Source organism: Phyllobates terribilis, unplaced genomic scaffold (genome assembly GCF_046119375.1).
Source record: "Phyllobates terribilis strain yellow unplaced genomic scaffold, ASM4611937v1 Scaffold_2__4_contigs__length_985480577, whole genome shotgun sequence".
Lineage (NCBI taxonomy): Eukaryota > Metazoa > Chordata > Amphibia > Anura > Dendrobatidae > Phyllobates > Phyllobates terribilis.
Window position 1 is genome coordinate 380,692,008 of NW_027362762.1, and position 23,173 is coordinate 380,715,180.

General features: G+C 46.5%; 1 protein-coding gene across 2 annotated transcripts in view; it reads right to left on the minus strand.

Moving 5' to 3' along the window:
• Positions 1 to 695: 695 nt before the first annotated feature.
• Positions 696 to 23,173, minus strand: part of PDCL3 (phosducin like 3) — a 32,938-nt gene continuing 10,460 nt past the window's right edge. The window contains exons 1-6 of one of the 2 annotated variants that reach the window (XM_073664795.1): positions 17,885 to 18,043; positions 13,824 to 13,944; positions 11,623 to 11,713; positions 4,791 to 4,934; positions 3,294 to 3,502; positions 696 to 1,893 (exon numbers count right to left, since the gene is read on the minus strand). In XM_073664795.1, the coding sequence (XP_073520896.1) occupies positions 1,757 to 1,893; positions 3,294 to 3,502; positions 4,791 to 4,934; positions 11,623 to 11,713; positions 13,824 to 13,944; positions 17,885 to 17,890 (708 nt within the window). In that variant the 5' untranslated portion in view covers positions 17,891 to 18,043 and the 3' untranslated portion in view covers positions 696 to 1,756. Of the gene's footprint in view, positions 1,894 to 3,293; positions 3,503 to 4,790; positions 4,935 to 11,622; positions 11,714 to 13,823; positions 13,945 to 17,884; positions 18,044 to 23,173 lie in introns of those variants that run through there. The other variant, XM_073664794.1, reaches the window with a different exon arrangement.

Sequence of the window (23,173 nt, forward strand, 5' to 3'; positions counted from 1 at the left end):
TGTGCCAAATTTAAGCCACTTCTTGATGGTTGTTTTCAAAGAGTTCTATGGTGTATGTAATGCCTTGGAATTTTTTGTACTCTGACTGATGACTTTCAACAATGACATCCCTTTGCTGTGTTGTAAGCTGTTCATGGACCGTGGCTTTTGCTGGAAAATGCAACTAAGAAAATCCTACTAGAACAGCTAAACTTTATATGGAGTTAATCAGAATCACAGTAAATAGTGGTATCTATGATTATTTCTACATGGCAAAAAACTGTAATTTTAACAGGGGTGTGGTGTGTAGACTTTTTATTTCTTCTGCATACTGTAAAACCACTCACAGCGATCAGAGCTAGCTCTGGTTGTGAAGTTACAGGCAGATGTCAGCTATGCAACACAGCCAGAATCTGACTGGTATGAAACAGGCTCTCTCTGCTCCTTAGCTGGCTTCAAACAGCCTTTAGCGACCTATAACGAAAATTAATATCATCGGTTGTTTTTGTTTTTAGCTCCCCTTCTTCCCAGAACCATAAATGCTTTATTTTTCCAACAAAGGCAAATCAGGGCTTGTTTTTTTCCAAGACTAGTTGTACTTTTGAATGACACCATTGATATTACCATATAATGTACTGTAAAATGGGAAAAAAATTCCACGTGCAGTGAAATTGCAAAAAAAGTGCAATTCCACAATTGTTTTTTTTTTTTGGGGGGGGGGGGGGGTTCTTTACAGTGTTCACTAAATGCTAAAACTAACCAGCCAATATGATTCTCCAGGTTGTACGAGTATGCAGATATCAAACATGTGTAGGTTCTTTTTTATTAAAGTGGTGAAAAAAAATTCTAAATTTGTAAGAAAAAGTCACCACTTTCCAATATAAAAAGTCATAAATTAAAGAATGTCTGCCAGTCAGTAGGAGGGCTCGCTCCCTCTCCAGATAAAACGCCTTCCCCCTCCGACTAAACCACCTTCACTTTTCAAAAATGGCTACTGATGCGGAAAAAAAAAGTTAAATTATGACACGTATATTGCGAGTTCCTCCATTCGTGAATTTTCTATATCCGTAGCTTAAAGCTTTCAATAAATTTCCAACATTATTAAGGGCCATTGCAGAGTGTCTCTAAGTCCTTTATATAGCTGAGCGATGTGCAAAAATGTGGCACTATGCTCCCCCCTCCCTTCCCTCATAGTTAGAGAAGATTATTCCCTCTTTACTGAAAATCTGTGTACAAAGTATGTAGTCTCATGGGGGACAGATGAAAACAGGCTATAGATGAAGAAAGGAAAATAAGAGATAAGTACAGTATTGGAGCTGTGCTGTAGACAGCAGTACCCTGAATACACACAGACATAACATCCAGCATATATTACTGGAAAAGGCACTCCCCACAAGAGAAATATCTGAAACATGGATGAGGTTACAAACTGCACATCAGGGTCTGAAAATGAATGAAGAAATGAAGATTGCTGACTGAAACAATTTTAATAACTAAAGGTAACCGCTAATGTGTAAAAAATACTTTTCCATGTAAAGGTGTCAAATGTCTCCAATAACTTCAGGAAAGAAATGAGAAAGTTTACATTTTGTGGTGTTAGTGTAAAGTACATAACTTCTTGCTTCATGAATGTCACCTTAATTATTATTTTTTTTTTTTTTAACGTGCTTGAATCATTAATTCACATATAATCCCTCTGCTGATAATAAATCAGAGCAGTAAGATATTTTAAAATGACTGTACAAAAGAAAAATAAAAAGCATATAAATTAGTCTGATTAATCTGAATCTAAGTCTTTGGTTGTGACAAAAGAACTCCTAATGGAAGACATGAACTGGTCCTGAATTTGCTGGCGTGGGTTTTCCTCAAGGTCTGTCTTAATAGCTCCAGATTCAGATAATTTCCACTCTAATTCTGTATCAAAAGAAACAACATTGTGAGAGAAAATAATAGAAAACACAATACTGAACTTGTTCATAGGAGTATGGATCACGCAGGCTCACACTTTTCCCATCAGGATAGTACAGTGTGCTGTGTTATCCCATCACTGATACGAGGGATACAATAAATAGAATATACAAGAGAATCAAGATATGACTGTCAAACAGATCAGTCAGGAACTCTGTAAAAACTAAATCTAGGCGACATTGTGACAACACCTATGTGCATTTATAAAATATTCATAAGCCATCTTTTCACTGGCCAAAACAATGGCACAAACATCAAAAACAACCTCACCATCTCATTTGGATGCAAATGTACCTCATTTCCTATTCAAATATAGTTACTTTCAAGCTTAAAGGTAACCTGTCATCTGAAAAAAAAATTATATTAACCTGTAATATGGGGTTAATCTGCAGGTTAATGGAGTTCTGAAGCAGTGTGGCTACCTTACTGAACTTTATTCCTCCTTACAGCCTCAGGCTTTCAGTCATAAAGGTGCGGCTTCAATTACATCTCACAACACAGTAACAATGCCCCCAACCTGACAGACAGCCGGCAGTGTACTGATGCACTGTAGAGCCGGCTGTCAGTGCCGAGGCGTAGTTACAGCCACCGCTCAATGTATACTAAGCAGGAACTAAAGGCACGCCTCTATGACTGAAAGGCAGAGGCTACTGGGAGAAATAAAGTTCATTTCCTCTCAATATTCGGGCTTTCAGTACCGGGGCCAAACTTCTTTAGAACACCATTAACCTGCATATTAAGCCATATCTACATGTTAATAGCTTTTTTTTTCTTCACATGACAGGTTCCCTTTAAAGATGTTCTCAGAATTTCAGAACTGTACTTCTCGACTCCCAGCTTTCATCCGGGTGTTCTGGTCCTTATGGATTGACTGTTTTATACCAGTATCTTGGTTGTGCCACTGATGAGAACTGTGCGCTCTCAAATGCCATCAAGGAGAGGCATCAGAGGAGTGCAGTGCTCCTTGCCTAAAAGACAGGTCAACGCTGATACTGCAGAGGTTGCCAGTAACCCAAGCATCGAGCAGTACACCATCGAATTAAAAACCCTTACACTCTTCAGAAATTTAATAAGTGAATCGCAAAGATGCTTATTTTTACAATTTTAAAATAAAACATCCATTGCCTACTTATTCAATCTCACATCCTTCATTCACATGACTACTGCAGCCAATCATTCACGTGACCCCTGAATCCAGTGACCGTGTATGCAGAAGTGAAGGGAATGAAGGCCGTGACATAACTACAGAACCAGCGGTGAATCAATAAGGGAGTTATATTATTTGATTATATTTTAACACCTTTCCTAGAAAAAGTAGCTGACACTGTCATTGATACTTTACTTACCATCCCGAGTTAGATTCATTCCGCCAAACAGCAGTGGTCCTATAAACTGAGCACGCATTTCTCCATTACGATAAATAAAGATGGTAGGAAGGTTCTTGTCAGGATAGTTTGGTATACAGGTGGTTGAAATGGATTTCACAAATTTCACATCTTTAAACTTTCTTGCAAGAGCAGCTAAATGTTGGTTTATTAATGTGCAAAGAGGAATTCTAAAAAACAGAAGTGTGCAGAATGTTCATTATAGAACAATGCGAGGACACAGAAGACGTAGGTCTATTATAAACGGCAGGTTGGGAACAGCTGCATTTTACGACTTCTACACAACAGAACATGCCTCTAGAATGAGTGCAAAGTTTCACATGCTGGAATACTGTATTCTCAGACAAGGACTCCACTGTAATTAAATGCAAATGATAATTACACATGCCACAGAAGGCACAATGATCTAATGTGTAATGTATTCCTATGGCATGGAGGTGTATATGCGATTCAATGAATTGCAACTGCAAGACATGTAAGATTGGCACAAAAGCTCCTCCAATCATATAACTGACTGAATACCCTGCTCCCATTTATTACTAGTGCAGGTGGTATCTGGGATTTCACATGAGACTGAATCACAACAAATCTAGGGGAGTTTATTATTGGCTGTACGCCAAAATTCTGCCATAAATTTTTACACATGCTCAAAAATGTTACTACTTTTTTGAATTTTGCAAAGCTTGTTCCACCTTAAAAAAACAGGGAGTGAGGCTTAGCTGAGGCCACGGGCCAACTGCAGTCTTACAACAACTTAGGCCCATAACAGATTTAGAGATCAGTGTATGTGTCAGTTTTTGACATCCCAAAAACGTGCCAAATTTGTTAAGAGGTGGCCCTTTTGATAAATTTGGCACATTTTATGCCATCAAGGTTTAGTTCAAGGATACTGTAGAAAAAGAGCATTGATAATCTCCGATCGTGTACAATATGTAGACTTGGAGCCCTTATAATTTAGCTTATCCAAACTAAAGGGCTTTCTAAATTCTTATATTTTTCTATCTAGAAAAAAAAAACAAAAAAACATTTAACCTTTTTTTAAGAATAGTGTTTACTACAAAAATGAGTGAGTCCCAAGAAGAACAAGGTCCCCATTTTTGTTGTAGAGAAGTGCACTCCCCAGGAATTTTGTAGACAAGGAAATTATTATTTTTGTTCATGGTTATAGTAAGGGTTGGAAAGTGAAAAGGACAACATCAGCCACTTCATGGAAACACACACAGACGTAAGCAGAGAAATCAGAAAAGCACAAAAATATAGGAGTTTGTTAGATGAGGAAAGCAGGAAAGGATTAATAACAGCTTTTCAGTTGATTGTCGGATCTCAGTGACAGAAGTGGCGATGGTAACGTCATAGGCCGGGGAAAAGTTGTTATAAGGAATTCTTCCTTTGAGCACCATGATTGGCAGTCATAGTGATCATATGACTTGGAACTAAAATAAATCAGGTGATACTTACCCTTGTTTGTAAAGATGCAAAATCACCCAGAGATCCTTACTAGCCTTCGTCACTTCTTGTACATAGTCCTGTCCAGAGATCTCCAACACCTCCCCAAATTTATTCTTTATTTGCGTTGCTTGCCACTGAGCCAACCTTTGCTGCCTATGACATAAGAGCAAACATTACTAATATCACTTTACATATAAAATTAAACCTGCAGTTTTCAGACTTATTAGATATTTCCACAAGTGTGTGAATTTTACTTTAAGTTTAACCCTTTGCAACGCAGACTGAAATTTGTAAAGCTGCAACATATAGGGCATACGAAGTTTAAGAAAATCAGCAGCATTGTCTTAAATCTGCTCAGACTTCTGCCCTCTCCATAGGGTGAATGGGATTTATTAAGGTTCAATAGCATTATACTGCAATTTTTTTGTAGATTTTAATGAATCCAAACCAAAAATTGTCCACATCTGAATGAAGATTTTGTGATCGCAGTATTCTCACTGAAAAATGCCACAGACCTCTGTACAATGTAAAATGGCTACTTACAGACAGCAACAGGCAAGTAGTTCAAGGGCGCACATTCAACTGAAAAAAACGCTAGGGTCGGCGGCCCCTGGAATGGGCCACGATCGTCAAGAGCTGTATGGTGCCTATGGGCCGCATGTGCAGAAAGGACATTGAGGGAACAGTGGGCAGGGGAGAAGAATCTATTTTTTCTTTTAGGTGTATGTGAAGAAAGGTACAATAGGGGACATTGCTATAAGAAGAGGACCAGGATGGAGACATTACTACAAGATGGGGACCAGGATGGGGCACATTACTACCAGATGTTTGCCAGAATTACTATATGGTGCTAACTGTAAGACAATAATACTGTAGGTGGCCGATTGGGTGAAGCAAAATTGTAAAAAAAAAAAAAATATTTTGCCACTAAAAATGCTGTTTTATATATACACTTAAAGGGAATCTGTCACCCCCTGTGACTTATCTGACCACTAATATGGACATACAGGTGATAGAAATGGAAATCTATACCTACCTGTATGCCTCATTAGAGGTCTTGTTGCTGTGAAATGTCTTTTTATTACTACAAGTTTGTGTTCCATCCTGGGGACTGGAAGAAATCACTGCCTCCTGTATGAATCACCATGTTTCCCCCTCCCCTGCATGTCACAGTGCCTGGATTTGGCTTCTGCAACTGCACTGTCACATGCAGGGGAGGGGGGAAACATTATAATAATTCACACAAGAGGAAGGGATTTCTTCCAGTCCCCGGCTCCACAGCATAAGAAACTTGACTGAATAAAAACTCATTTCACAGCAACCAGACCTCTAATATGAGGCATACAGGTAGGAATAGATTTACATTTCTATCACCTGTATTCCCATAATAGAGAACAGATAAGTGCCAGGGGATGACAGATTCCCTTTAACCCCTTAACAACATTGGGTTTTTCTATTTTTGCGTTTTAATTTTTTGCTCCCCTTCTTCCCAGGGCCATAACCTTTTTATTTTTCCGTCAATATGGCCATGTGAGGACTTATTTTTTGCAGGACAAATTGTACTTTTAAACGCCATGGTTGTTTTTTGTTTGTTTTTTTACCACTTTCACTAAATGCTAAAACTGACCTGCCATTATTATTCTCCAGTGTGCAAATTGAAGTGGTCAGTGGGGCGCTAGAAACTGGATAAGGCGCTGGAAAAGGATAAAACAAACCTCTTTATTGAAGTATTAATGCCCACAACGCGTTTCTGCAGCGGTCTGCTGCCTTCATCAGGTGGAGTTATGGGAAAATGGCAGAAACAGGCACTTTTATACATAAAACAAAGGAACTCAATGGGAGGTGCCAAGGGAGAATTTGGTACTTAACCCCTTGATCACCATTAAAAAAGACAATTACAATTTAATAACAAAGGGGACTTAAAAAAGCATTACGGGTCAATAACTACACATTATAAACTTACTATGAAGATGCAAGATGCAGACATTAACGGCAATGCTTTAAAAATACATACATACAAAAATGCATATATAAATGAGGGTAAATAAGCATATTACATAAAAATTGGTGAGGCATATTCTGAGTATATCCCTCAACCAGTTTTTAACCCCCAAAAATATATATATATTAATAATTCATCTGCACACCTTATCAATCGCTAACTTCAAACCTTCCGGATATAATTTACCCAATTTAAAAATCCAAAAATTCTCTCTCTTCATAAGATAATTAAGCCGATTTGTTACATTATCAGGTACTTGTTCTAAAATCATGAGTTTCAAGCTAATGGGATCTCTCTGGTGGGCAGTCAGAAAGTGCTTAGAAACACTATGCTGCACATACCCATTCTTAATATTAGAGCGATGTTTATTAAGGCGGGCCTGCATTCTTTGTATGGTCCGGCCCACATATTGCAAACCACATCCACACTGCAACAAGTAGACCACATAGTCAGAATGACAGTCTACTTTACAGGTGATGGGGAATTGTTCACCAGTGGTTTGCGAGCAGAAGGATACTGCCCCATGATTAATGGTACTACAGCATAAACAGCCAGGAGATCTGCAAGCAAAACAACCTACTCCTTCTTGCCTTTGCCTCCCATATCTCCGTACTGAAGCTGCAGATTTCAATGTCGTGTTACTGGGCGATATGAAGGACCGTAAATTCCGATTCTTCCTATAAACAATCCTGGGTTTACATGGCAAATGTTTGGACAAAAGCGGATCCCCCAACAGGACGCACCAATAATGACTTAATAGTTCCTGTATGTACACTCTAGATTTATTGAAAGTAGTCACTAAACTCCAATCTTTGTATCCTGTATTCGTATGCTCACAGTTAGGGCTAGAAAATCGAGCCAGACATAGTTCCTGACTGAGTGGCTTAATTCTTTTGGCATTCCTAATCAATTTCTTAGGATACCCCTTCCTCAAGAATCTTTTTTCAAGGACATCAGCCTCCTTTTCAAAATCTTCATCCTGCGTACAATTTTTCCGTATACGCCAATACTGGCCATACGGAATGTTCTTAATCCACCTTGGAAGATGGCCACTGTCAAATCTGAGGTAGCTATTCACATCCACGGTTTTGAAATGGGTGGATGTGAGAACCCTCCCCAAATCATCCAATTTCAAAACTAAGTCAAGAAACTGTATGGAGTCACTTGACATGGATACAGTAAACTTAAAGACCCCATGGGTTATTATCCAAAATTTCAAAGAAATCCTGGGCTGATTTTTCTGTCCCTTCCCAGATAAAGAACAGATCATCGATGTAACGACGATATAATCGTATATGGCCTTGGGTTAGAGGAGAAGACGTGATGAACAAAGATTCAAAGTGTCCCATGAAGATATTTGCGTAGCTGGGAGCTACCCTCGTCCCCATTGCACAGCCCTTTATTTGCTTATAAAAATTATCTTCGAATGAGAACACATTATTATTTAATATGAATTCTATTGATTTCAAAATAAACTCTTTTTGAAAAAGGGGGATACTATCATCTTCCATTAAGTAATGGCGCACCGCTTCTGTACCTAGTTCGTGGGAGATATTACTGTAAAGAGCTGCAACGTCTGCTGTGATAAGGATACAGTTCTTCACAGACGGCAAACTTCTAACTGTGACAATTAAAGTTGAGGAGTCTTTAAGATAGGACCCCAATTCACATACATATTTCTGAAGAAACAAGTCAATGAAGTGTGATAGATTGGACGTAATGGAATGTATCCCGGATATGATGGGAAGCCCAGGCGGATTACAAGGATCCTTGTGTAATTTAGGTAAAAAATGGGGGTCCGGTAACTTGAGATATCTAAGAACCTTTTTTCATTCTTATTCAGAATGCCCTTTTCATAACCTTCCTTAATCAAATAATTATAATTAACAAAGATGGAGATAGAAGGATCAATGTTCAATTTATGGTAGTATTGGTCGTCACTAAGTATCCTAAGACCCTCACACAAGTACCAGGATCTGTCCATAATCACGACTCCTCCTCCTTTATCATCACTTTTTATTATAATGTCATTATTGTTCTTCAAAGTCTGCATTGCTTCCCTTTCACTTTTCATCAAATTGTCTGGTTTCCTGCGCCCATCAATCGAGCGTAGATCTCTGAGGACCAATTGTTGGAAAGATTCTATATGTGCACCCTTGTGGTGCATCGGGTAAAACTTATTAGAGCCTCCCCTGACCGCCATATGCTTATATTGATCAGTAGGGATGGTTACCTCATCAGGTGAATTGGAAAAACCTATGGAAGCATTGGGAGCTGGTAATTTCTTGCCACGTTCCTCTATTAAAAAATGTCGCTTAATAGTCAATTTACGAAAGAATTCGTTCAGATCTAAGAAAAGATCAAAACTATTTAATTCAGCATCTGGACAAAATGATAATCCTTTAGCCAATAAGGAAGTTTCGCCTTCTGTAAGCATGTGACTAGAAAGATTAAATATACCACAGGATCTTAAATCACTAGTCTCCGAAATTTGTGAGCTGGATGCTATCTCACCTATACCTTTGTTTTCTTGGCGATTAGGGATTCCGAGGTCACGGCTATTACCTGAGATCCCTCTACCTCCTCTACATCCACGTGTCCTCTTTTTCTTTTTGGGTGGCGCCCTGGTGCCACTTGAAAAAACTGAGTGATTTTTGAATCTTTCATTGTTATTGGTGGCTTAAATGGGCCAAATAATGGTGTAGATCTCATTGCTATGTAAGCCGTATCTAACATGGGCACAGTTAGAAACAAGGCAGAATTTTTTACCTCTAATGCTGGCGAGTCCATGGTGCATGTGGTATCCACAATGGGTTCAACCAAATTAGTATTATTATCTCCTGATTCAAATAATTCCTGACTCATGTCTGGTCCTATTAACCTATTAAAGTCTTGCGAGGTTGGGTGAATTGTGAGACATGAGGAAACATCCAGTGTTCGTATTACTAAATGAACATTCGTGACCTGATGCCAACCCAGCACCCGGATTTGTTAAAGGTATAATGTTGGGGAAGGAGGTAATGGAACTACTTGTACATGACATAGTGATGTGTTCCATTGTGTTATTAATAATTCCATGGTTATGCTTAACAGCACACCTGAAGTTGCACATATCAGAGGCAGTGATTTTTCCTTTGTCACTGACATTACATGCAGCAATAGTGCCCTGTGACTCCGGTATTATTGACCCTATGGGGAGCACGGACACATTGTCCAACCTCATGGAATTCCCCAAACCATCATTACAGCCAAAATCCAAGGGTGGAACAAACTGATTTGATAATGCTGCAGTCTACATAATGCCATCACTGCCTTGCATCTTATTCTGATTTAATGGTGCACCTGATGGAATGGAGAATACAGCAGTTTTGGGTACACTTCTATTCTTTCCTAGCAAGGTATTCTTATGCTTCTCGTAATTATCCCTTTGCTCTTTAGTTTTTAAGATTCCAGACGGACCAGTAGTGGGCATTTTTGCCCGCTGTGCTACCATTTTACTTGTAGTGTCACCTTCACCTACAGTGTTGCGTGTTTGGGAAGAGATCCCAGGCTGAGGAAGCGCGGAGCTTTCCATTTTAGCTCTTAAATATTTATTCCCTTTTTTCTTCACAAGGTCACCTTCAAACCAGGCCATTAAGAGTTCGTAGACACCAAACATGTATAGGTTCTTTTTTTATTTAAGTGGTGAAAAAAAATCCAAAGTTTGCTGGGAAAAAAATGGCGCCATTTTCCAAGACCTGTAGCGTCTGTATTTTTCGGGATCCGGGGCCAGGAGAGGGCCTAGGACGCGCTTCCCGGAAGCGCGAGTTAAATGCTGCTGTCAGAGATTAACAGCAGCATTTAACTGGTTAACAGCCACCATGGGTGGATCGCGATTCCACCCGCGGCTGTTGCGGGCACATGTCAGCTGTAAGAATCAGCTGACATGTGCTCGATTCAGTGCGGACTCCGTGCTGAACCGGGGGTGATAGCCTATAGCGTACTAATACATCATAGGCTATTAAGGGGTTAAATGAACCAAAAAAGTGCACGACTATTATCGCCACATCCATAAAGACCCAAGCTATAAAATTGTACCATAACCTATATGATGAATGTCATTTAAAAAAATAAACACGCCAAAAATGTTTAGAAAAAAAAGAAAAGATCAAAAAGGTGTACAGAAAAAAAAAACGGCATCACTAAGAACAAAGAGGGCCCCGGATGAGGAAATCCTCTCCCATTGGAACCATATTTTCAAAACCGAGCTTTATGATTACTGAAGGAATATTCTGAAATAGTTCCAGATCTCACACTTGGGTTTGAAATTATATATGGCTTTGAATATCTTACAATGACTAGGAAAGATCCTAGTTACTTACCGGTAACGGGATTTTACAGAGCCCATGACAGCACCACCTGAGAGAGGGTATCCGCCCACCAAGGACAGGAACCTACTGAATAAAAAGGCGGTTCCTCTCCTCTGCATCAGTTTTGTTTCAGAGCATGAGAGGGCCTCCGAAGACAGGTTAATACATTAGTACAAATATTGAGGCGGTGGTTATGTATTAACCTTTCTTCGGAGGCCCTCTCATGCTCTGAAACAAAACTGATGCAGAGGAGAGGAACCGCCTTTTTATTCAGTAGGTTCCTGTCCTTGGTGGGCGGATACCCTCTCTCAGGTGGTGCTGTCATGGGAGAAGGGGAAAAATATGTTATATACTTTCTCACTTGATTTTATATTACTATAGCTACTATAAGTGTCAATAAAACTTAGTACTTACACAGGTCTTATTAGTGGCAGAACAAAGTTCTTCTAATTTGCAATGTTATTGTAAGAGCAGGAATTAGGTGGCTCACCTGTATTGTTCTATTGCTCGCTCATCTTCCTCACTAAACTCATCTTCATTCTCATCAAGTTCTTCTAGTGTCATGTCCTCATATGTTTTCACTTAAGAAAAAGAAATAAAATTCTATATATTTATTACTCAAAGGATTCAAACAAACAATCTGAATAAAGCAAGTCCTCATTATCACATACATATATCACAAACGCAGCCTACTGCAGACGACACGTACAGCACGGCTATTACACAGTTGGAAACAAGGGGTCCGATTCATCATTTTTAATGTATTGAAATCAGCCACTTACTTTTTTTGTCTTGTGGTGTTCGAACGTTTTTTGTGCCAAATTTTTGAAAATGACACAGGTTTCTCATGAAAATTAAATAATGCTCTTTATTTATGTCTTCAACCTATTTTTTGTGACTTTTCATCACAAAAATTTTCAAAAATGCACCAAATTAGAAAAACTCCTTCAGAAATTTACTCCAGGCTATGACTGGAGTGAGATGCACCAAAAGATAAAAAAAAAAAAAAAAAAAATGCAACATTTGGCAAAGTTGCATTTCATGAATCTGTCTACGACATCTGGATAAACAAAGTAGTCAATGAAAAAGCAAGAAAAAAAAAAAAAGACTTAAAACAGAAACACAACACGTATAAAGAAAAGGTGCAAATACTAAAGCTGCTAAAAAGGAGAAAATTATTCCAGAAAGTGGGAAACAGCAATGATGAATTGGGACTATGGAGTTTGTATTTATATGTAGTGGTCTTTGAAACGTGAAGAAGTCATTGCGGTCTCTTCACTTCAAGGCTGTGTGTCCACGATGCGTTTTTTAAGCGTTTACGCAGCGGCAAAAACGCTGCAGAAACGCATGGTAGAAGGCCTGCCATGTTCTCCAATGATAATCCGCATGTGCTGTGCACATGCTGCGGAAATTTCCGCAGAGGATCATCATTGCGGAACAAAACGCAGCACTACCAATTATTTTGCGGAAGTGCTGCGTTTTCGCCGCCATTGACTTACATTAGAACGCGCCAATTCCGTAAGACTGCATCTGCACTTGCGTAATTGGCACGTTCTAATGTGCGGATGGTACCTGGGTGTGGAGGAGAGGAGAGTCTCATCCACACCCAGGTACCATTAAAAAAAAAAAAAAAAGAATAAAATAAAAAATAAATATATACTTACCTTCTGGCGGCCCGTGGTGCGCTCCTCCTTGCTTCCCGGCACTTTGCGATGGAATGACGGACCTGCGCTGACATCGGCAGGTCCTTCACTCTACCGCTGCCGGGACCGAGCGAAGCAAGACAGCGAGGGCCATCGGAGGGTAAGTATATATTTATTTTTGGACATTCTCTCTCCCTTTTGCATGGATTTATATAGTGTGACCAAGTTGTCAAGCACTTTCCAAGTGATGCTAAAATAGCTTGGAAAGCGCTTGACAACCCGCATGCGGAAATGAATGTGAAGAACGCTTCACATCCGCATGTCCCTGGCAGGAAAAACATACAATCCGCATGGGTTTTTTTCTGCCAGGGAGATGCAGAAACGTTCAGGAAAAAATCCTGAGCATTTCTGCCTCGTGGGCACATAGCCTAATGCTATAATCACATTCTTTAAAAAAAAAGTCAATGAGTTTTGTAAAATTAAATATATAAAATCGGAAACTAATCTGGACTTCAGAAAAGTTAACAAGACCTGTAAAAATATTGATAAGAATACGTAGGAAAAAAAGGTTAGATTTCATTTACACCTACATTGGAGGAGCATCGGACTTAAGTTTTCACTATACTTACCACTATTTTTTTCTTGGAAAACGAAGATACTATAGCAAAAACCCAATGGACCCCCAATAGATTTAATAGGGTCTGTCAGGAGCAGTTGCCATACATCATGTGATGAATCCAGCTCTGCCATAACATTCATTGTTCCCATAACAAAACAAAGGAACTTGACAAACGCAGTTGTGAACAAGGCCAAATCAGTTCCCATACTTTGCACTGACGAGGGCCAACAGCCCGAAACACCGTGTCTGCAAATTGAGATTCTGATTTGGCTTTTACCCTAAGTCATATTGCACGACTCTTTAAAGGGTTGATTGTGACTTGTAGGATTGCTGCTTCCAATAGGTGGCGCTATAGAGTACAAGTCCTCTTTCTCTGAAGAGGCAATTTGCATCCAAAAATCCTCTGGTATTATCACATCAGGTACTCACCAACTGATTGCTGTTTTTGGATCTCTGCTTCTTCCTCTTCATCCTCCTTTGGTACCTCCTTGGGAGGAAGGATGCCTTTTCTGCGCAAGATATCATTCCACTCTGTATCTTCGTTGGGGTCCTGAGATAATGTGGATTTTGTTAAAATACACATAGCAAATGCATGACACACTAGGATACATCTATAGAGCTATGAAATTTCCATATATCTCGAGTCTGCAAACCAAGGCGGCGGTGCAAGTGTGCAGCTCTCCAATGAAGTCAATGGGAGTTAGGGTCACCGAGATGAATATGACATTGTTTTCAAAATTCATAAAGACAAAACTATGGAAAGTAAATGAATTTATGAAATACTGATATGATGTAGTGACACATTTACAGCATTCATTCAAATGAAGGGGCGACCCTGTGAAACTTGGTCAGTGCTTACTCAGATTTTGTCCACAATGTACCATATAGCACTTTAACAATGATATAGCGTTTACAATGCATTCAGATGGTCCATAACGAAGGTAAAAAAATGCGGCTGGAACCAATGTGTAATTAGCATTGCCTCTGATAACTCATTATAGATAATGCTCTCGCCCAGCAAAAGATCCATGACCCAAAACATTGCGCAAACAAGAACATATATTCATAAATGCGGTGTGTCTTTATGGATCTGGTAAAAAAAAAAAAAAAGACACAATAAATCTGTTTTGAGGCAAACCCAGGGTTGTGGAGTCGGAGTCCATTTTGGTGGAGTCGGTATAAAATGGACCGACTCCTAAAATATAATAAATTGGGTACAGTAGTTCAGTGCAGTTTGTGGGGAATATTTTTTTAATAAGAATTTGGGAAAATTATGAAATTTCCTATAAATGTCTGTCCTATTCCTGATCTAAGGGTCTAGACTTTTAGCTGAGATGAATCTATGCTACAGTAAATTTATCACTTAGGCTCTGTGCCCATGATGCGTTTAAGCGCTTCCGCAGCGGCAAAAATGCTTAAAAAACGCATAGTAGAAGGCCTGCCATGTTCCCCAATGATAATCCTCATATGCTGTGCACATGCTGCGGAAATTTCCGCTGCGGATTATCATTGCGGAAAAAAACGCAGCACTACTAATTATTTTGCGGAAGTGCAGCGTTTTCACAGCCATTGACTTGCATTAGAACGCATGGATTCCACTTCACTAGATAAGCACATGCGGAATACATGCGTTCAATGTGCGGATGGTACCCAGGTCTAGAGGAGAGGAGACTCTCCTCCGGACTCTGGTACCATAGAAAACTGTAAAAAAAAGAATAAAATAAAAAATATATGTTATACTTACCTTCTGGTGGCCCCCGGTGTGCTCGTCCTCTCATGCCGGCAGATCGCGACGGACTGAAGGACCTGCGCTGACGTCAGTCATGTGACGGGTCACGCGACGCTGACGTCGGCAGGTCCTTCAGTGTACCGCGATCTGCCGGCATGAGAGGACGAGAGTGAGCAAGACTCCGGGGGCCATGGGAAGGCAAGTATAGATTTTTTTTTTTCAAACATTCTCTACGGTCACACTATATAAATCCATGCCGTTTGCATGGATTTATATAGTGTGACCAAGTTGGCAAGCACTTTCCAAGTGATGCTAAAAATCGCTTGGAAAGCGCTTGACAACCCGCATGCGGAAATGCATGTGAAGAACAATTCACATTCGCATGTCCCTGGCAGGAAAAACGCATGTACAATCCGCATGCATTTTTTCTGCCAAGGAGATGCAGAAACGCTCAGGAAAAATCCGGAGCATTTCTGCATCGTGGGCACATAGCCTTAAACATGAGCCATGTATGAGGGAGTCGGAGTCATGGAAATTGAGGAGTCGGAGGTTTGGCTTACCGACTCCACAGCCCTGAGCAAACCTGCTTATTTTGGTATGCTGTTCCATCTCCTTATCGTCTGAAGCTGAGCTAGTGGTCAGCTCAACTAGAACATGTTTACAGGCTTTAATTCTGCGCTGTAGGAGTCGTGCTGCATAGACTAGCATATACAATTGGTGGAGCAGAACACCGCTTCCAGAGCCAGCACAAACCCTTGGAGCGGTCTGCAGGAATGATGATAGGTGAGTAAGTCTCAGTTTATAAATTTAAGACCATACATGTCTTAAAAATAATAATTGAATGTAGGGCCACTCTTTTACAGCCTCCCATAATAGAATTATTGTCCGACAACTATCTCACCCGAGTTCTATATAAGGCTAAGTGCCCACCAAGCAGAATTGCTCCGGATTTTTTCTGCATCTCCCTGGCAGGAAAAACGCATGCGGATTTTACATGCGTTTTTCCTGCCATGTAGAAGTGTTTGTCAAGAGTTTTTGCACGCATTTCTGCATGCGGGTTATCAAGCGCTTTTCCAAGCGATTTTAGCATCACTTGGAAAAGTGCTTGACAACTTGGTCACACTATATAAATCCATGCAACCAGCATGGATTTATAAAGTGTGACCAAGTTAATAGTTAAAAAAAGAATAAAAATGGTAAAAAACACAACACATTATACTCACCTTCTGATGGCCCCCGGTCTCCTCAGCGATGCATCCTGGCGGCTCGTGATGGTGTAAAAGGACTTTCCATGACATCATTTAGTCATGTGACAGGTCACGCGACCGCTGACATCGGCGGTCGCGTGACCTGTCACATGACTAAATGATGTCATGGAAAGTCCTTTTACACCATCGCGAGCCGCCAGGATGCATCGCTGAGGAGACCGGGGGCCATCAGAAGGTGAGTATAATGTTTTTTTTTTTTTTTAATTCTTTAACTACATGTACTATGGTACCCGGGTCTGGAGGAGAGTCTCCTCTTCTCCAGACCCGGGTACCATCCGCACATTGAATCGCTTAATAGCCGCATGTGCACATGTACTCATGTGGATATTAAGCGATTCAATACAAGTCAATGGTGGCGATGACACTGCGTATCCGCAAAGATAATGGACATGCTGCAGATTTTTCCGCAATGATAATCCGCAGCAGAAATTTCCGCAGCATGTGCACAGTACATGCGAATTATCATTGGGGACCATGGGGCACATATTACCAAGCATTTTCACTGCGGAAATGCCGAGCAAAAAACGCTTGAAAAACGCATAGTGGGCACACAGCATAAGACCTGCTGCCAAACTTCTCTGGCAGCAACTTATTTCCTGGAGAACAAAAAAAAAAAACGTAGGAGATCAGACACAGGATTCTTCTATCCGACCCCATCATCTGTCAGAGGAGTCTCAGGGGGCGCCCACAAATATCAGTCAGCCAACATAGCTTGTATGCGGGGCCTTAAAGGGGTTGCACAAAGTTTGAATGTTCCCCCCCCCCCCCCATCATCGCTGGGGGTCTGACCACTTTGACCCCCACCAATTCTAAGAACACGGCCTCTGAAGACCACCATGTTAATAGTTGATCTTGTGCAGCTCTGCTCCATTCATTCTCTGTGGGACCGCTGGAGAGAGCCAAGCGCAGTGTCCAGCATCCCATAAAGAATTAATGGAGCAGAGGTGCGCATGATTGACCATTGCTCTATTCACACGGAGCTCTTCTCTGGATCGTGGCGGTTCCAGGTTTGAGCCCCCTACAATCGAGATGTTATCCTCTTTCCATTAGATAGGGGAGAACTAGGCACAACCCCATTAAGGCCACTTATTGTGTTATAGAGATCCCAGTTGGCCCTAGAAGCGATAAGGTTCCATCACTTCTCATCCGTACACACGGCCCAGACAGTTAATGATGGAGATGTCTTCTGTGGGCGGTGGTGCTGGAATACAGAGGCAGTAATACATATTTAGGCATCGGCAGCCACCAGGCTATTCATTCTCACATGTACACGACTTTTCCAGTTTATGGGGCAGATTTTTTTTTCAGCTCCAACTGTATTTTAATAGTAAAGTGGGATTGGAATAAATTTCCATGTGGCTTTCTCCAGGGCCATGTACATGAAGGGGAAGCTCGTCAGCAGTGCGAGGCTCAGGGCTACTCTTAGACACGTACAAGTCTCCATTACATACAGTAATGAAGGCAGCACATACAACACGGCTCTCGGCACTAACCTGCATGGCGGCGACAGATCCCGAGCACCACTCACACACAGGGCACGGCCGGGGGAAGCAATTGTCTGTCACACCGCACACGACTTCCGGTTCTAGCGAGCTCCTTATATGGACGTTCTGTGCTGCGGCCGGGGCTGTGTGTGACGGGAGCAGCTGCGCTGTGCAGGGAGGAGCCGGTGCTGCCGGATAATATGTCCCCCGTGCCCGGAACCCTTCTCTCCCCCCCCCCCCGGATAATATGTGCCCCGCACCCTTCCCCCTCCCCCCGGATAATATGTCCCCCGTGCCCCGTACCCTCCCCCCCCCCGATAATATGTCCCCCGTGCCCCGCACCCTCCCCCCCCCCCCCCCCCCCGGATAATATGTCCCCCGTGCCCCGTACCCTCCCCCCCCCCGATAATATGTCCCCCGTGCCCCGCACCCTCCCCCCCCCCCCGGATAATATGTCCCCCGTGCCCCGCACCCTCCCCCCCCCCCCGGATAATATGTGCCCCGCACCCTACCCGCCCCCCCTCCCCCGGATAATATGACCCCCGTGCCCCGTACCCTCTCCCCCCCCCCTCCCCGATAATATGTCCCCCGTGCCCCGCACCCTCCCCCAGGGCCGGCTCCAGGTTTTTCTGGGCCCCGGGCGAAAGAGTCTCAGTGGCCCCTTTAACACATACCATGATTCACGATGCACAGATACCGCAGAGAAATATATATATAGTACAATGCCACAGATTTCATTTCTTACATTATATGAGCGATAATTATAGTAAATTCTACAAAAGCTCAGAAACCAGTTAATCCTTGCAGCGCATAGTGCAGACCGGACAGTATAGTCCTCCATACAGTATACTGGCCCCCATATAACGCTCCATGCAGAATACTGGTCCCCATATAATGCTCCATACAGAATACTGGCCCTCATATAACGCTCCATACAGGATACTGGCCCCCATATAGAGCTCCATGCAGGCTGTGCTCCCCTTCACCTAATGCCCCATGCAGGCTGTCCCCCCGACACACACAATGTCCCATGCAGGAAGTCACTTCCCTCCCCCACATAATGCCCCAAGCAGGATGTCACTCCCCCCATATAATGCCCCATGCAGGGTGTTCCCCGGACACACACAATGTCCCATGCAGGATGTCACTTCCCTCCCCCACATAATGCCCCAAGCAGGATGTCACTCCCCCCATATAATGCCCCATGCAGGCTGTCCCCCGGACACACACAATGTCCCATGCAGGATGTCACTTCCCTCCCCCACATAATGCCCCATGCAGGATGTCACTCCCCCCCCATATAATGCCCCATGAAGGCTGTCCCTCCCCCACATAATGCCCCATGCAGCAGCCACACATAGATACGCACACGGCACACCATTAAGTATAGCCCTCCAGTCCCCTCCTATAGCAGCTGCAGAGCAGACAGACTAGGCATGCCTAGGAGGGGACTGGAGGGTTATACTTAATGGTGTGCCGTGTGCGTATCTATGTGTGGCTGCACTGGCCGGTCCCTTCTTCTGGCACGGTCTGACCATGACCCACTGGTGCCATTCCATTTTCACTATGTGGAGACTGTCACTGGGTGAATTACTGCCATTGCTCCTCCTGTCAGCATACTGCAGTATAAACAGGAAGCCCTGTCTGTGAGAAATGGCAGAGAAAGAATGGAACGGGTAGGGATGTTGGTGATGGTGGGTGAGAGTCAGAGCATTAAGTATAGCCCTCCAGTCCCCTCCTATAGCAGCTGCAGAGCAGCCAGACACCATCATGCGGCATGCCCACCTCTGCCCTGCCTGCTGCTATTCCACACAGGCAGACAGGATTTCCTAAGATAGTGTGCGCGCGCTGCTGTGCGTCGTAGCAGCGTGCGCGCGCTGCTGTGCGTCGTAGCAGCGTGCGCGCGCTGCTGTGCGTCGTAGCAGCGCGCGCTGCTGTGCGTCGTAGCAGCGCGCGCTGCTGTGCGTCGTAGCAGCGCGCGCTGCTGTGCGTCGTAGCAGCGCGCGCTGCTGTGCGTCGTAGCAGCGCGCGCTGCTGTGCGTCGTAGCAGCGCGCGCTGCTGTGCGTCGTAGCAGCGCGCGCTGCTGTGCGTCGTAGCAGCGCGCGCTGCTGTGCGTCGTAGCAGCGCGCGCTGCTGTGCGTCGTAGCAGCGCGCGCTGCTGTGCGTCGTAGCAGCGCGCGCTGCTGTGCGTCGTAGCAGCGCGCGCTGCTGTGCGTCGTAGCAGCGCGCGCTGCTGTGCGTCGTAGCAGCGCGCGCTGCTGTGCGTCGTAGCAGCGCGCGCTGCTGTGCGTCGTAGCAGCGCGCGCTGCTGTGCGTCGTAGCAGCGCGCGCTGCTGTGCGTCGTAGCAGCGCGCGCTGCTGTGCGTCGTAGCAGCGCGCGCTGCTGTGCGTCGTAGCAGCGCGCGCTGCTGTGCGTCGTAGCAGCGCGCGCTGCTGTGCGTCGTAGCAGCGCGCGCTGCTGTGCGTCGTAGCAGCGCGCGCTGCTGTGCGTCGTAGCAGCGCGCGCTGCTGTGCGTCGTAGCAGCGCGCGCTGCTGTGCGTCGTAGCAGCGCGCGCTGCTGTGCGTCGTAGCAGCGCGCGCTGCTGTGCGTCGTAGCAGCGCGCGCTGCTGTGCGTCGTAGCAGCGCGCGCTGCTGTGCGTCGTAGCAGCGCGCGCTGCTGTGCGTCGTAGCAGCGCGCGCTGCTGTGCGTCGTAGCAGCGCGCGCTGCTGTGCGTCGTAGCAGCGCGCGCTGCTGTGCGTCGTAGCAGCGCGCGCTGCTGTGCGTCGTAGCAGCGCGCGCTGCTGTGCGTCGTAGCAGCGCGCGCTGCTGTGCGTCGTAGCAGCGCGCGCTGCTGTGCGTCGTAGCAGCGCGCGCTGCTGTGCGTCGTAGCAGCGCGCGCTGCTGTGCGTCGTAGCAGCGCGCGCTGCTGTGCGTCGTAGCAGCGCGCGCTGCTGTGCGTCGTAGCAGCGCGCGCTGCTGTGCGTCGTAGCAGCGCGCGCTGCTGTGCGTCGTAGCAGCGCGCGCTGCTGTGCGTCGTAGCAGCGCGCGCTGCTGTGCGTCGTAGCAGCGCGCGCTGCTGTGCGTCGTAGCAGCGCGCGCTGCTGTGCGTCGTAGCAGCGCGCGCTGCTGTGCGTCGTAGCAGCGCGCGCTGCTGTGCGTCGTAGCAGCGCGCGCTGCTGTGCGTCGTAGCAGCGCGCGCTGCTGTGCGTCGTAGCAGCGCGCGCTGCTGTGCGTCGTAGCAGCGCGCGCTGCTGTGCGTCGTAGCAGCGCGCGCTGCTGTGCGTCGTAGCAGCGCGCGCTGCTGTGCGTCGTAGCAGCGCGCGCTGCTGTGCGTCGTAGCAGCGCGCGCTGCTGTGCGTCGTAGCAGCGCGCGCTGCTGTGCGTCGTAGCAGCGCGCGCTGCTGTGCGTCGTAGCAGCGCGCGCTGCTGTGCGTCGTAGCAGCGCGCGCTGCTGTGCGTCGTAGCAGCGCGCGCTGCTGTGCGTCGTAGCAGCGCGCGCTGCTGTGCGTCGTAGCAGCGCGCGCTGCTGTGCGTCGTAGCAGCGCGCGCTGCTGTGCGTCGTAGCAGCGCGCGCTGCTGTGCGTCGTAGCAGCGCGCGCTGCTGTGCGTCGTAGCAGCGCGCGCTGCTGTGCGTCGTAGCAGCGCGCGCTGCTGTGCGTCGTAGCAGCGCGCGCTGCTGTGCGTCGTAGCAGCGCGCGCTGCTGTGCGTCGTAGCAGCGCGCGCTGCTGTGCGTCGTAGCAGCGCGCGCTGCTGTGCGTCGTAGCAGCGCGCGCTGCTGTGCGTCGTAGCAGCGCGCGCTGCTGTGCGTCGTAGCAGCGCGCGCTGCTGTGCGTCGTAGCAGCGCGCGCTGCTGTGCGTCGTAGCAGCGCGCGCTGCTGTGCGTCGTAGCAGCGCGCGCTGCTGTGCGTCGTAGCAGCGCGCGCTGCTGTGCGTCGTAGCAGCGCGCGCTGCTGTGCGTCGTAGCAGCGCGCGCTGCTGTGCGTCGTAGCAGCGCGCGCTGCTGTGCGTCGTAGCAGCGCGCGCTGCTGTGCGTCGTAGCAGCGCGCGCTGCTGTGCGTCGTAGCAGCGCGCGCTGCTGTGCGTCGTAGCAGCGCGCGCTGCTGTGCGTCGTAGCAGCGCGCGCTGCTGTGCGTCGTAGCAGCGCGCGCTGCTGTGCGTCGTAGCAGCGCGCGCTGCTGTGCGTCGTAGCAGCGCGCGCTGCTGTGCGTCGTAGCAGCGCGCGCTGCTGTGCGTCGTAGCAGCGCGCGCTGCTGTGCGTCGTAGCAGCGCGCGCTGCTGTGCGTCGTAGCAGCGCGCGCTGCTGTGCGTCGTAGCAGCGCGCGCTGCTGTGCGTCGTAGCAGCGCGCGCTGCTGTGCGTCGTAGCAGCGCGCGCTGCTGTGCGTCGTAGCAGCGCGCGCTGCTGTGCGTCGTAGCAGCGCGCGCTGCTGTGCGTCGTAGCAGCGCGCGCTGCTGTGCGTCGTAGCAGCGCGCGCTGCTGTGCGTCGTAGCAGCGCGCGCTGCTGTGCGTCGTAGCAGCGCGCGCTGCTGTGCGTCGTAGCAGCGCGCGCTGCTGTGCGTCGTAGCAGCGCGCGCTGCTGTGCGTCGTAGCAGCGCGCGCTGCTGTGCGTCGTAGCAGCGCGCGCTGCTGTGCGTCGTAGCAGCGCGCGCTGCTGTGCGTCGTAGCAGCGCGCGCTGCTGTGCGTCGTAGCAGCGCGCGCTGCTGTGCGTCGTAGCAGCGCGCGCTGCTGTGCGTCGTAGCAGCGCGCGCTGCTGTGCGTCGTAGCAGCGCGCGCTGCTGTGCGTCGTAGCAGCGCGCGCTGCTGTGCGTCGTAGCAGCGCGCGCTGCTGTGCGTCGTAGCAGCGCGCGCTGCTGTGCGTCGTAGCAGCGCGCGCTGCTGTGCGTCGTAGCAGCGCGCGCTGCTGTGCGTCGTAGCAGCGCGCGCTGCTGTGCGTCGTAGCAGCGCGCGCTGCTGTGCGTCGTAGCAGCGCGCGCTGCTGTGCGTCGTAGCAGCGCGCGCTGCTGTGCGTCGTAGCAGCGCGCGCTGCTGTGCGTCGTAGCAGTGTGCGCGCTGCTGTGCGTCGTAGCAGTGTGCGCGCTGCTGTGCTTCGTAGCAGTGTGCGCGCTGCTGTGCTTCGTAGCGTCGTAGCAGTGTGCGCGCTGCTGTGCGTCGTAGCAGTGTGCGCGCTGCTGTGCTTCGTAGCAGTGTGCGCGCTGCTGTGCTTCGTAGCAGTGTGCGCGCTGCTGTGCTTCGTAGCAGTGTGCGCGCTGCTGTGCTTCGTAGCAGTGTGCGCGCTGCTGTGCTTCGTAGCAGTGTGCGCGCTGCTGTGCTTCGT